General features: G+C 38.3%; 2 protein-coding genes across 2 annotated transcripts; one reads left to right on the forward strand and one right to left on the reverse strand.

Moving 5' to 3' along the window:
* The first annotated feature begins 2303 nt into the window (after positions 1-2303).
* LOC110693861 (probable receptor-like protein kinase At5g24010) lies at positions 2304-6910 on the forward strand. The gene is made up of 2 exons (XM_021871032.1): positions 2304-5021; positions 6432-6910. The coding sequence occupies exon 1, from the start codon at positions 2475-2477 to the stop codon at positions 4959-4961; it is 2487 nt and encodes an 828-aa protein (XP_021726724.1). The 5' UTR covers positions 2304-2474; the 3' UTR covers positions 4962-5021; positions 6432-6910.
* A 2444-nt stretch (positions 6911-9354) lies between these two features.
* LOC110693862 (NF-X1-type zinc finger protein NFXL1-like) lies at positions 9355-13809 on the reverse strand. Its single transcript, XM_021871033.1, has 2 exons — positions 13561-13809; positions 9355-13263 (listed from the first exon to the last, which is right to left on the reverse strand). Exon 2 carries the CDS (start codon positions 13124-13126, stop codon positions 9602-9604), a length of 3525 nt encoding a protein of 1174 aa, XP_021726725.1. The 5' UTR covers positions 13127-13263; positions 13561-13809; the 3' UTR covers positions 9355-9601.
* Between the last annotated feature and the right edge of the window lie 307 nt (positions 13810-14116).

A 14116-nucleotide genomic window follows, 5' to 3' on the forward strand; every position in this document is an offset into this window, starting at 1 on the left:
ATACGGCTCGTGCCTTGCCTAAGCCTATGTCGATTCAGCAAGTATTTCAGAAATGATCTTATTAGGTCTTTTTATTTACGTTTCATTTATCACTAAATATATTCGTGATTAGTAAAATTATGCAAATTTCATATTTGGAAATCTATTGACCTCTCGTTTGATAACTTTTAATGTTAAAAATTATCAAAACAAATAAGACCAAAGTTTAGTCAAATATAGAAATCAAGTCGGATTGGATAATTTTTTTTTTTTAGGGCAACAGCCTAAATTGTGGTTTAAGATTAGCCAGCATGGCAGCATTATATTACATGTTACCACAAGCATGATTTTAAGTGTAGTTGTTGTCTAAATAAACCCAAATGAATTGTTGGTCACATGGCCCAACATAATCCAATGTCAAGCCCATAAGTACATAATGGGTTTTTAAGTTGATCATGTGGAGGAATTAGGCCATGTTTGATTTAGTTTATTTTGATTTTATTTAAGAAAAACAAGCTCAAATAAGTGAAGACAATAAATTCAAATAAAACATTAAGTTCATATAAGTTCAAGTAAATTTTTTTTTCAAATGAATAACACAATTTTTAGACAAAAATAAATTAAATCGGATAACATAAGATTAATATTAAAAGAACCTTACCTTTTGTTCTACTATAATGATACAATTTAGGCTTGATAGTCTAGCCAAGTTTATTGGGTTAAAAACTTTATACCAACTTGTAAAAACTATAATTTCTTATCAATAAGAAAGTGTTTGGTTCCCAAATTCCGTGTATAAAGTACTCCGTATTAGGGTTTGTTTGGTTGTATGTAGGAATTGCAAATACCTTGGAAATTTGATTTCCCATAAAATTGAACTTCCTAGGAAATTCTAAAAAGTGTTTGGTTAACCAAGGAAAGTGGAAATTCCCATGAGAAGTTCCACTTACCTAGGTCCCCCTACTTAATTTAGTTCCTTTATTTTGTGGGAAAGTGAAAATTCCTAAAAATTTCTACTTCCCATGAATTTGTCAACCATACACCATGGACTCTACTTCAATCCTAATTCAATTACACTGATTTTCTATTTAGGGTGTCTAATTTATATTCTCATTTTCATGTTTGTAATTTTTTTGCCCTAATTTTTTTCTCTTGAACTTGATATCACATTTAATTTGCCCACCCTTTTTTTTTTCCCTTTTCATTTGTCATTTGCTTTGGGCAGTTAGTGTTTGTTTAATAAAATAACAAATTCTAATGGCATCCGGCATCCCACATTCTTGGCCCATGCCCATCCCCTTCATCGGTTCATCCGGCTCATCCCATATTCCCACATACCAAATACTCCTTTAAAGTAGTTGAAAAAAGGTGCATTCCAACTAATTCATGGTTGTCATTATTCTCATTAGCATCCAAAGAAAGTCAGCAAAAGCTTATCGCAAGTTCAATGAGATTCTGCACTTTTATGGTATTGCTACTTCCTGGTGGAACTTGTGCCTGTGATCACTACTTTAGGCTTTTAGCTACCAAAATGGATTACCCATTGCCTATCACATTATCGGAAAACAAATTTTTTTTTTATTTTTTTATTGTTCACCTTTAATTAAATTTTTTTTTTTTTTTTAATTAACAATCTTATTCAACTTATTTTGGCTTCTTCTCCACAATCCAAGGTAAACTAAAGCATACTTCCTCCGTTTTTTTATATTTGCAACACTTCCTAAAATGAAAATATCACAATACTTGCAACACACTATAATTAGTACTCCTAACTATCTCTCACCCTCATTTTAAGTGTATTAAATCATACGGGCCCCACTTTTCTTAAAAAAAAACAGTAAAAAAGTATGTGTTGCAAGTATAAAGAAACGGAGGAAATATGATATACAATTAAAATTAGATTAAAATTATGCGAGTACAAGCTTAACATAGACCATGTTCTTTTAAACTTAAGTAAGATGAATTGAATTGAACTAATTTGAATTGAGCTAAACTACACTGAACTAAACTGAATTGAAATTAAATCCTGAAAATAAGTTCGAATAAATAAGATCATAGCCTAAGCCTATCCATACATCATCGAAAATCAATTACATCACCATTAATCGTTTACACCGTATTCGGGTTATGTGCACATAAATAACACAATCTATGACAAATAATCCAAACCCTTAAGTCAATCTGCTAAAGAGTGCAAGAAATTTCATTCATATGAAAATGGAAATGTGAATTTTTGACAAAGTGGTCTTTTGGGCCCGCCATAAAACACGCGTCTTCCAAAATGTTGCATAAAACAATTTTCATATCCATGTGAACTCAATGCTGGATACACCAACGGTCCAAATTCTTCTTTTTTGTCAAATATAAAAATTCCTTAGTTTTATTCTAAAGCTCAATGATTTACATCACACTCACTCAAACAGTACCCATAATTTGCTATAATGATATGAAATTAAGCTAAATAACACAATTTTTCAGTGAAATCTAGCTAAAATATGGATACCCAGATGAATAATTTCCTCTTTTCTTTGCTAATTTTCTGTTTAATGACCTCTTTTTCTGCTGCTGACTTTAATCCACCTGATAATTACCTCATAAACTGTGGTTCAAGCTCAAAATTTACAATTGAAAATCGTGTTTTTATTGGAGATTTAACAAAACCCAGATTTCTTAAAGTTGATTCTTCTTCTAAATCATCACCAATTTCAATTTCTAACCCAAAACCATTACCAAATTCTCCCCCAATTTACAACACTGCTAGGGTGTTCATAGGTGGGTCCATTGCTACATATGAATTCAGCATCAAATCAAGGGGTATTCATTTGGTACGTCTTCATTTTTCGCCTTTCAATTCACAGAATTATAATCTTAGTTCTGCAATTTTTAGTGTTTCTGCAAATGGGTATTCTTTATTTCATGGTTTTAGAGCTTCTAAGTATTTTTTGAGGGAGTTTATAATGAGGGTGGATTCTGATACGCTTAAAATTGTGTTTACTCCTGATGGTGCCGAAATCGGGTTCGGGTTTGTTAATGCTATTGAGCTGATTTCTGCTCCTGATAATTTAATTCTTGATTTTGGGGTGATGTCTTTGGAAAATTATGGTACCAAGGAGTATAAAAACATGTCTTCCCAAATTTTAGAGCCTGTTTTTAGAATTAATGTGGGTGGTTTGAAATTAACCCCTTTTAATGATACCCTTTGGAGGAATTGGATTCCAGATGATGATTATCTGGCTTTACAATCAGCTGCTAGAAAAGTAAGCACAAATCATGCTCCTAATTATAAACTTAGTGGTGCTAGTGAGGAGGTTGCACCAGGTAATGTGTATATGACTGCACAAGAGATGAATCAGAATAATATGTCAGGCCTTTCTGATTTCAACATAACGTGGAATTTTCCTGTGATTGATCATGTAATGTATCTTGTGAGGCTGCATTTTTGCGATATCGTGAGTATTGGGCTTAATCAGCTTTATTTCAATGTGTTTATCAATGGGATGATGGCATATAAAGACCTTGATTTGTCGGCCCTTACATTCCATACGCTTGCATCTCCTTATTATCTTGATTACGTTGTGCAAATGGACCATTCAGGGCCTATTCAAGTTAGTGTTGGTCCATCTTCATTGAGTACTTCTTTGAAGAAGAATGCTATCTTGAACGGAGTTGAGATCATGAAGGTAGTGAACAGCAAGGTTACTGAAGCCGGATCCAAGAAAAATCATATGTGGGTCATTTTGGGTTGTGTCCTTGGAGGTTTTGCTGTTTTGAGCCTAGTGTTGGTTGCTGTTTTGCTTACACTAAAATGCAGGAGGAAAAAAAAACCTGCATCAGAAAGTTTAGGTTGGACTACCTTGCGTGTGCCGGGAGGAAGCGTGTATAGTAGAGTTACAGAAAGTAGTACCTCTCCGCACAGGAATGGATTGAAGATTCCTTTTGAGGAAATACAGTTTGCGACCAACAATTTTGACCGTACTTTGATAATTGGTACTGGCGGATTTGGAATGGTGTTCAAAGGGGTTCTTAGAGATGGTACAAAAGTTGCTGTGAAACGAGCCATGCCGGGGTCCAGGCAAGGTCTTCCAGAATTCCAAACGGAAATATCAGTTTTATCAAAAATCAGACATCGCCACCTTGTTTCAATGGTTGGCTACTGTGAAGAGCAATCAGAAATGATCCTAGCATATGAATACGTGGAGAAAGGACCGCTGAAGAAGCATCTATATGGTGGTAAATCACCTCCATTGTCTTGGAAGCAGAGGCTTGACATTTGCATTGGTGCTGCTAGAGGTCTTCACTACCTTCATACTGGTTTTGCTCAGGGGATCATCCATCGAGATGTCAAATCAACAAACATTTTACTTGATGAAAGTTATGTTGCCAAAGTGGCTGATTTTGGGCTTTCAAGGTCTGGCCCCCATCTTGATCAGACCCATGTAAGCACGGGTGTAAAAGGTAGCTTTGGTTATCTAGATCCAGAATATTTTAGAAGACAGCAGCTAACAGATAAATCGGATGTATATTCCTTTGGTGTCGTGTTGCTCGAAGTTCTTTGTGCTAGACCTGCAGTAGATCCCCAGCTAACAAGGGAACAAGTAAATTTAGCTGAATGGGCATTAGAATTTCAAAAGCAAGGCCTTATAGAGGAAATTGTTGATCCCCATCTCAAGGATCAGATAAAACCAAGCTCACTAAAGAAATTTGGAGATACAGCACAAAAATGTTTAGCTGAATATGGTGCTGATAGACCAACTATGGGAGATGTTCTGTGGAACTTGGAGTATGCATTGCAACTTCAAGAGGGTCAACCTACTACAGAGACAGACGATACTAGTGACACATTTACTTCAGAGATTTCTGTAACTAGAATTGTTCCTCGTGGTCCTAACAATGTTATTCCTGTTGGTGATACAAGTGATGAGAATTTAGGCAAGTCTACTAGTGACGTTTTCTCTCAGTTGGTGACCAATGAAGGCAGATAGTCTACACTGTGGTCCAGCAAGTTCTAGCTTGTAAATGTTTTTCAGCATTGTATATTATCGGTAATCATCTAAAATTTCATACTCTTTGAATTTATTTTGGGGTTCATGATTGTATTATTTGGTCATAATTGCTTCATAATTGCATACTATTGTTGTTTTTACCTGTAAGTGTGTGGTAGTGTGGATGCTATCTGCAGTGTGCTCTAACTCACAAATCTATTCTCAGGATATTTATATTAAGGTCATTAGCTACAAGGGAAAAACATACGCCCTCTAATTCAAAACAAAAATCGTTTTAACAATTTTTCTCACATATCAAGAAGCTGATTAGTGTGAGTTAGTAATTCAGTATTGTTGAATATTGTGTGGATACTATAAAATCAATCAATCAATCAATCAAAGCTTTAATCCCATAAGTGGGGCTTTGATTGATTGATACTATAAAATGATTTATAATTTTTTACTGAAATTATATACTTGTATTAAAAATGACAATTGAATGTTGCATAGGTGTTACATATTGCATTGTAGCTGTAGTAAATGGTGGTCCCTATGTATCTACTATGGGGTTATCATGCCATTTGCTCTATAACACAAGTTGCATAACCACTATAAACAAGCGAGGCATTCCACCTACATGAGCTGTTGAGCAAAGCACTTTTAGACTTTTATGTGGTTGCTCATCACTATAGTAGCTCTTGTATCTACTGCTTGCAACTGAGTATTGTAAAACTCACGAGGTTGCATAAAGTTTTGGGCTGAAGCTGATTCGGTTGGGAGTTTAACTATGATTGGTGAGCTTATCTTTTGCTGCTATCGAGTCTTATTCCCCATATTAATAAGCTGGCTCCCGTAGCAGTATTTCATTTGTAGAGTAACTGTACTCTTCAATTGAATCTGCCATTGTAATGTTGGGGAGCCACTGCGAGTTGGAAAGTCCCAACTTCTGCGGAAGTCCTTGGCTGCTATTGTTTACCAATTAGGATCTGCTTTATTGTAATAAGCTTTACAAGGGAGGAAGATGGAAGTTCATGTTTTTTAGACTGTCTTCAGTACGTTGGCAAGGATTTCACTTCCTATTTAGTTACATGCTTTTAAATTGGATAAACTGAGTGACCTTGTTGAAAAATTCTTTTGTACTTTTGTTCTTTGTTATAGTGCATATATTCCTTAATATCACTTCATTTGCCTTTGCTAACAAAACCGAGCTTCATTGCTTTGCCAGGACTCAGAATTTATGCCACTTCTTGTTTTGGTTAAACATTTATGGATTTCTCCAAGGTTTCTTGTACTCCATACTAATCATTAATAGCATATAATTTTTTAATGTCAGATTGGATACTGAACCGTTGGCTATCAGAATATAATTATCCTGTTACATTGCATTTAGTTTAGAGAGCCATTTTCTTCGTTACAAAAAGTTGCTTCTTTTGGTTAGTTAATTCTGATATCTTGTGCTTATTGTAATAGATTATAGAAGATGGCGAGATGCAGCATAGGTAATGCCAAGATGAGGTCTCATGTTTGAACGAATTACAGAATTCTTGGATGATTACATCAGGCTAAAATATGGAGGACAAGATTGCAGTTACCTATAATCCGTTTGGTAGATAGTAATGGTAATGAGCTTGTGTAAGGAGTTCCTCATTCCAAAGTCCATGACACTGCAATTCTGTTTGGCTTGTTATAGGGAATATTTCAATTACGAAAGTGAGAGTAATATGATTCAGGCATTAAACATGTTCCAATACATCTAGTTAGGTGGTTGAAATTTTGATTCTTTGTAAATTGTAAAGGCAATAGTACACAATTTGTTCCTCTTGCCACAGATTGAGGTCTACAATCTATATCCACACGTTAAGATATTGTATGTACGGTATGGATGTCCATGTTTGTATTAATGAACATCCGTGAATTCAAAAGCAGATGTGCAAATTAAATTGCTCATACATTCATCCTTGCATTCCGCCGGTGATCACTTATTCTCTTCTTACACCACTCTGTACTTAAAAGCAGTTCTATAAAACCAGATGGCGACAATATATATTACAAACTATTATACAGAACTCCAGCTTTTCCTGAATTTCCATAGAATTCCATAATTAACACTAATCAAACTGGATGGATTTCTGGGAAAGGGTTGATCGAGAAGAGTAAATAATCATCAAAGATGAATTAATAAGAGCATTGATGCCATAAAAATTGAGGTGGCCTGCGAAAGATGCAGATGTCTTGCTGCCGGTAAACAAAAAAAAAAAAAAAAAAAAAAAGAGGAATAGGAATTGGAACATTAATGCCAACCTGACTTCCAAAATTCACTAGGATCAAATTGAAGGTCAAGCAGCAGGAGGAGCCTATCCAAAACCAGGCAGAAGAAATTAAACTAACTAGCATAAGGAATTAACAAAACATAACAAGATAAGTTAACTAACAGAAGTTTCTGCACCTTATCAAGGATGTAGCAAAGCCAACAATCTCTACAATATGGATATCATCAAATTCAACAATTTCTTTTTTCTTTTCTGCATTGGATTGCGGGGCAAGATGAGGGTGTATTAACAAATAAGCCAGGAATAAAAATTGAGGCTCTGGCTATTTAGTGAGACACCTTATTACAGCATCCCCTACTGTAACATAATTAGATACACATGCATCAAAGGAGCATGCTAATTTACAAATATCATTCACCAAGACTTGAGTTTCTGACTTATCTATGGATCTGTATTGGATTAAAGCAATGAGATGGAGGCAATCTGTTTCTACCTCAATCTTTGTGAACCCCCCCTTCAAATGAATACCTCAGACCGCACAAATAGATGTTGCATCAGATTGTGCTAGAGCCATTTTCGCCACCAATCCTCTCCCTATGGCCATGGGAACATCCTCCTCCCTATCTCTTACCACCATGCCCTAACCAACTCTGTTACCCATGATTGTAGCATCCAAGTTGAGCTTATACCAGCCTGCATTAGGTGGCTTCCAAACAGCTACTCAGTAGTGGCTCCAGGCACTCTTCACGAGCACACAGCTGGTTCAACTTTATCAAGAAATCTCAGAGCTTTTGCACATACCAAGGGGGTTCTATCCTCCTTTTCTCAAACATCTGAGAGTTTCGGGTGTTCCATATTTGCCACAGAAACATCATCAATATCTCCCAGGAGCCATTAATGACACATACCTTCACAGCATTTTCGCACCAAGCTATCATACTTTTGAGGACATTCCCCTTTAACTCCAGCCTAGCATGGGATAAGCACCATAATATTTAGCCTCTGCCGAAAAAGAAAAATAGAATGGTCATAATCCCCAAATATTCTGACAATAAACAGAAAAAGAAAAATGATTGCAACTCCTTTAGACCCTTAGTCAATTTCTGCACCCATATTCTGGATGGCCTATGTGAAAATATTTAATCATCTATGATGATTTTATTTTGAAAGCCATTGGATCATTCTAAGGCTGAATTTGATGAGCCCATAAAGAACCCAAGCAGTACAAATTCCAAATGCTTAAAATTACATCTCTGTCTGATGGATCAAATGAGATGTGCTGCTGAACTAGTTTTAGCATATAACAGGCCTTTGAAACATGAGTTTCCTGGGTATTGAGAATTTCCAGATAACCTACATTCAGGACTAACTCTATAACAGGTGGCACAGCAAGATGCAGCTACAGAATTAAGTTTCAATACCTGGTTCGGCTACTTGCTCATGACTGAACCAAGGTCAGCATCAGGTGATGTTCCTGGCTTTCTGCATTCACTTTCATTGCTTTGGCAGCCTCAGCCAACTTGCTTTCCCTAATAAAATTTACATAAGTTAGATATTACGACAGATATTTACTTTTTTTCATGATAAGAAGAGCATCTTCAACTTAAATGGAATACATCTTTGTGGTCTACACAAAATATAAATCTTGTGGATAAAATAGCTATTTTCTATTCATTTACAAAGTCATGAGTATGACATAACTCAAGCCTTAAACAAATGGATTATAGATGAATTTGCTTCAGTATTGCAATTACAACTTTTTTTTAGAGAGAGGTATTGATCCAGAACCAGGATAGGATGCACTTGACTTTGTACATTGCATCAGAGCCTACTTATGATATAATTTGCAACAAGTGCATAATAGCTAAAAATTGTATTGTCAGCATGCACAAGCCACTAATGGGATGCAAAGCAAATAGCAGTTGAAATTCTTGAAAAACAGCAGAATCTGGGGATGTGATTAGACTAATGGTTCATTCTTCTCAACGCACATTCTCCATACAGTTTACCAGCTGTTTCTCTGGTTGAAAGTCTAATCTTGATCTCAGTCTCCTGATGAAATATGGTTCATTCTTCTAACCTAAACGCTCTTAACAAGGGAGAGATCAGGAAGATACACCATATTACTTTAAGGTAAATTGCTTTTAAAACACGGCAAACTGTACTTTGTAACGAAAACACTGTTAACAAGGGAGAGATTAGGAAAATACAGCATATTTCTTTAAGAAGGCAAATTGCAGTAAAAAAAAAAAAGGCAAACTGCACTTTGTGGCCAAAAAAGGCCTATTTTCACAATCTCATGTTCTCTTCAAAATTAAGTAAATGTGGGAATACCAGCCCTAGGCTACTAACAAAATAAAGTACATTGAATCACTCATAAGCCTTTTCCCAGTCATCTACAACTTCTGCATTGTCATCAGGAGTGCCCATAAGCTGCACAGTTGCACTGCTTGATGGCACAGTCTTCATTTCCCTCTCAGAAGTGGATTCAGCAGCTGCAGTTCTTTTGGCAAAGTCCAAGGCTCTTGCTGATGACTCTATTGAGCTCAAAGAAGAATCGGGATTCAGAACTGTCCAGCGGTTTGTTGTCGAGGTAACTGGGGCCTCACGACCTTTAGATGATGTAGACGGTCCCACATCAGCAGTAACACTGCCACCGGACCAGTCCTCTTCACCCCATGAATCTTCAACCCAGCTATTAGTTTCCTTTACAACAGCTTTTTTCCAGGGATTACCCTTCAGAGCAGAAGAAGCTGCCACCCCTCCCCAAGCAGATGCTGCAGCAGCTCCAGCACCTCCAACACCAATATGTTGAACGACAGCAGCCCCTTGATAAACAGATCCATTATCTAACCTTCTCATAGCAGTAGCTGCACGAGCAGGATCGCTGAAAACAGCAAGAGCATTCTTGTCATTCAACCACACCAGTTCACACTCACCACCAAAACGCAGAACCAATGTGCTGATGTCTGCATCACTTGGGAGGTCAAGCAGGGCAACAACATGCCTAGGATCCATATCCACCAAAGGGTCAAAAACAGGTGGGTGGTGGACACTCACTGCAGCTGAACCCTTGGGCCCAATAATACGAGCTGGAGCTTTGGATTTAGCAGTGGCATGAACCACTATGAAACGCCTAGGCTCCCAACCAGCAGCATTGATTGAGAGTTTCCATCTCTCCGCTATTAACCGGATTGCATCTCGCTTATCCTTCAGCATTGGACAAAAGACATGAACTTTAATATTGCTGCCACTACATCCTTTGCCTTTACCAAGTACCAGGTGTTTGCATCTCTCCTCCACTGCGAGTACCCATTTTGGATCACGGCGAAGTAACTCTGAAACCACTTGTGAAACAGCTGCATTCTCTCCAAAATGAAGAGCATCCAGACTAGGCTGAGAAATATCAAAAGCATCTGCAAGAACACGCTTCCTCTCAAGCTTGGCACATTCATCGTCACACATGAGCTTCCTCTGTCCAAGTGGAACTCTTTTCTCATTTGCTTCCACAGGCTGAAGTGGTGCTGGCAGCTTCTGTAGAGTAGAAGCTTCAAGCACATTAACAGCACTAAAGCCTAAATTGCTTCCCCCAGCATCACAAGGCACCGTTGCAGTAATTCTGCCACAAGAGCATGTGATTGTCACAGGAAATTCACATCTTGACTCAGGACAAGGAGTTGTAGGGTGGCAGAGAGCTTGACAAGTGTGTCTACAGTCTCTCCTCGGAGCACCGCATACTTGCCCACAAGAACCCTTCACGGCAGGATCTGACGGTCCGCAAGATGGATCACATGGTGCCGGGTGGCAACTCCTGGAACAAGAATGCAGTCCACATCGCCTCGTCTTTCCACAAAGTTTGTTACAAGTTATGTCCTTTGACCCACAAGGAATGTTGCGAAGAACCACATGTCCACCAACACATTCCTTTGCTATGGGAACTGAACAAGGAGGGCAGTCTCCAAAATGGCAGCTGTGAGTAGATTGGTGGCCACAAGGCTGAGGAACTGAACATGGATATTGGCATGAGGGAGGAGGGGTCCCACAAGGTAGGGGTGGCGGGATTGAAGTCCTTCCACATGCACATGTAAGGTCAGTAAAAATAGTTTCCATGCAGGGAGGACAATGACCACAGTGACAGAAGGCTTCACAAGAATGCTGCCCGCATTTCAACTTCTTTCCACAAGGCATGGAACAAAAGTGTGGGTTCCAATCACCAGATGCAGTGTTTCTAGAATCAGAAAGGGGGCAGCAGCGCTCACTACACCGATGCCTTCCACAATTCTTCTTACGCCCACATTGCCGATCACAGACAAATTTCTCACTGGCAAGGGTGGTCTTATAGCATTCCACAGTTCGAGAAGTTGAACCACAACGGCATTTCTGAGTGACTAGCTCAGAGCAAGGAGGACAATTTCCAGCATGACACTTATCCTTACAGTAATGTTTATTACAAGGAAGAAGCTTGCCACAAGTACCTGAACATGTAGAAATTGGGTCCAGACAGCTCCTTCGCCAAACCCTGAGGTTTGTCTTGCCACAATAACAGGTCTTTACTTTGCCGGGCAAGAATTCACACTCCCCACATGGGCCTGGGTGACAAATTTCAGCACAAACATGGTTTCCACATTTCAACTTCTTTCCACATGTAGAACTACAAGAGTAAAGACCATCATCCGGCCTTATCTCTCCCTTCAATGACAATTCTCCACAAATAACCACCTCAGACTTCTTCTTACAGAAGCAAGAGGAATCTATGGGAACCTGGCAAGGCTCACATGGACCCACATGACAAATTTGATCGCAGTGATGACGCCCACATTCAAGAATCTTATTGCATACCTCACCACAAGTATAAACAGATTTCCGTTCAGAACATCTCGTTGTAATTACTTTCTTACCACAAGGACAAGGCCGAGGAGGAGCAAAAGCCTTGCAAGGTGGACAAGGACCAGGATGGCACTGCAACACACAAAGATGGGGACACATATCCTCCTTGCTTAAATCAGCTCTAGGAAGTTCCCTCTCCAGTGATTTTCCACAAGGCTCACCGCAAGAGTGCGGTGTCAAGTATAGATCAGATGGAGGATCATGCCTCTTCCCACAGAAGCAAATATAACGAATATCCTTAGATGTTGTTAGCTGCACTGCCTGACATCCAGGACACCGCCAATTATATCCCTGAAGCTTCTCTGCAGATGTATCAGCAGAAGTTGGTGCACGAGCCCATTTCTTAATACAATTCAAATGGAAAATAGAGTAGCAACTCGAGCATGACCAAACAGGAGCGTTCCTCCTCACCATATCATAACAAATCATACATTCCACAATCCCCTTGCTTAACTTCTCCTGAATTTCTTGCACCAACTGAGGCAAAACCGAATCCACAACATTTCCTCCCCATTTCTTCTGATTACTTTTATCCTTGTTAACAGTTCCTCCTATCTCTCCCACACCCTCCCTTGGCTCATTTCGCTCTCTTCTTAAATAATGTGGTCGACCCATATGACTACGACCCCCACCACCACTGCCGCCACCACCTCTAAATCCTCGACCCCCTCTACTATTCATTTGCCCTTGCCTCTCTCTGTAATCTGTTTGCCCCTGCCTCTCTCTACTATCCATTTGCCCCTGCCTCTCTCTACTATCCATTTGCCCCTGCCTCTCTCTATTATCCACTTGCCCCTGCCTCTCAAAGACATTGCCATCGTTTCGACCAGCATACACATTAAAGACATTGCCATCATTTCGACCGGCATACACATTAAAGTTCGACGGCGGGGAGCTCAAGATCCCAGGAGCTCTTGCGACCCACTGTTGGGCCTGGGCCTGCTGGCGACCATTTTGTCCAGAAAACCTTGTACGATCTCTACTATCAATCTGAGCTTGAAAACTCATAATTCCAACAATAATCCCCAAAATCACACACTCCTCACTCACTCACAAAAATTACCCTTCAAATCAAATTGGGTATGTACAAAATCCACACAAAAAAAACAACCCTCGAATTTAACTTTTAAGTTTCTTCTTACACCCTGAAATAATTCCATACAATTAATCAATTACAAAGAAATTCATACATATCGTTACAAAATATAACAAACCCCACATTATATATAACAATTCTAAACATTTTTGGTAACTTTCCGGATTATCTAGCAACCCTATTGCCCAATATTGAAATACCAAAATATATAAATATATATATAAATAAATAAATAAAATAGCAAGAAAGTGCAAAGTTCCCAGAAAAATTCAATCAAAATCAACCAAAAAAAACACAAATTCATAGAAAATATAAGCAGAAATCAGCATGAACAAAGAATACTAACCTGGGATAAAATTTGGGAAAAATTAACAATCCAATTTGTCCCTTCAAATTTCTCTTTTCTCTCTCTCTCTCTCTTCTCTTTCTCTTGTGATTGAAGAGACTTGGGCAGGAGAAGTTCACGGAGATCTTCTGGAGAGAGAGAAATGGGGTGCGCTGAATTTATACGGGAACCCAGAAAAATCAATACTTGGAGACCAAGCGAAAGGAAAGAGAGATGAATAAGGATTCTTGTAGGCCAAGAGAAGGAGTCGCAAAATATGACTCGTGTAGAATTTTGATAATAAAATAAACGGCTATTTCACCAAATGTCATTGAGTAATTTCGAAATTCACCAAATGTCATCGAACTTTTCCAAATTCACCAAATGCCACCGAGTTTTAACAAAATTCACCAAATTTCATTTCCGTTAGTTGCCGTCAATGTCCGTTAGTTGACCGTTAGTTATACCCCACCACTTGCCACGTGTCACCTTCTGATTGGTCCGTTTTAAAAAAATATATATTTTTTTAATAAAATTAAAAAAATAACAAAAATAAAATTAAAAACTTTTAAAAATA

The sequence above is a fragment of the Chenopodium quinoa genome, unplaced genomic scaffold (assembly GCF_001683475.1).
Source record: "Chenopodium quinoa cultivar QQ74 unplaced genomic scaffold, ASM168347v1, whole genome shotgun sequence".
Lineage (NCBI taxonomy): Eukaryota > Viridiplantae > Streptophyta > Magnoliopsida > Caryophyllales > Amaranthaceae > Chenopodium > Chenopodium quinoa.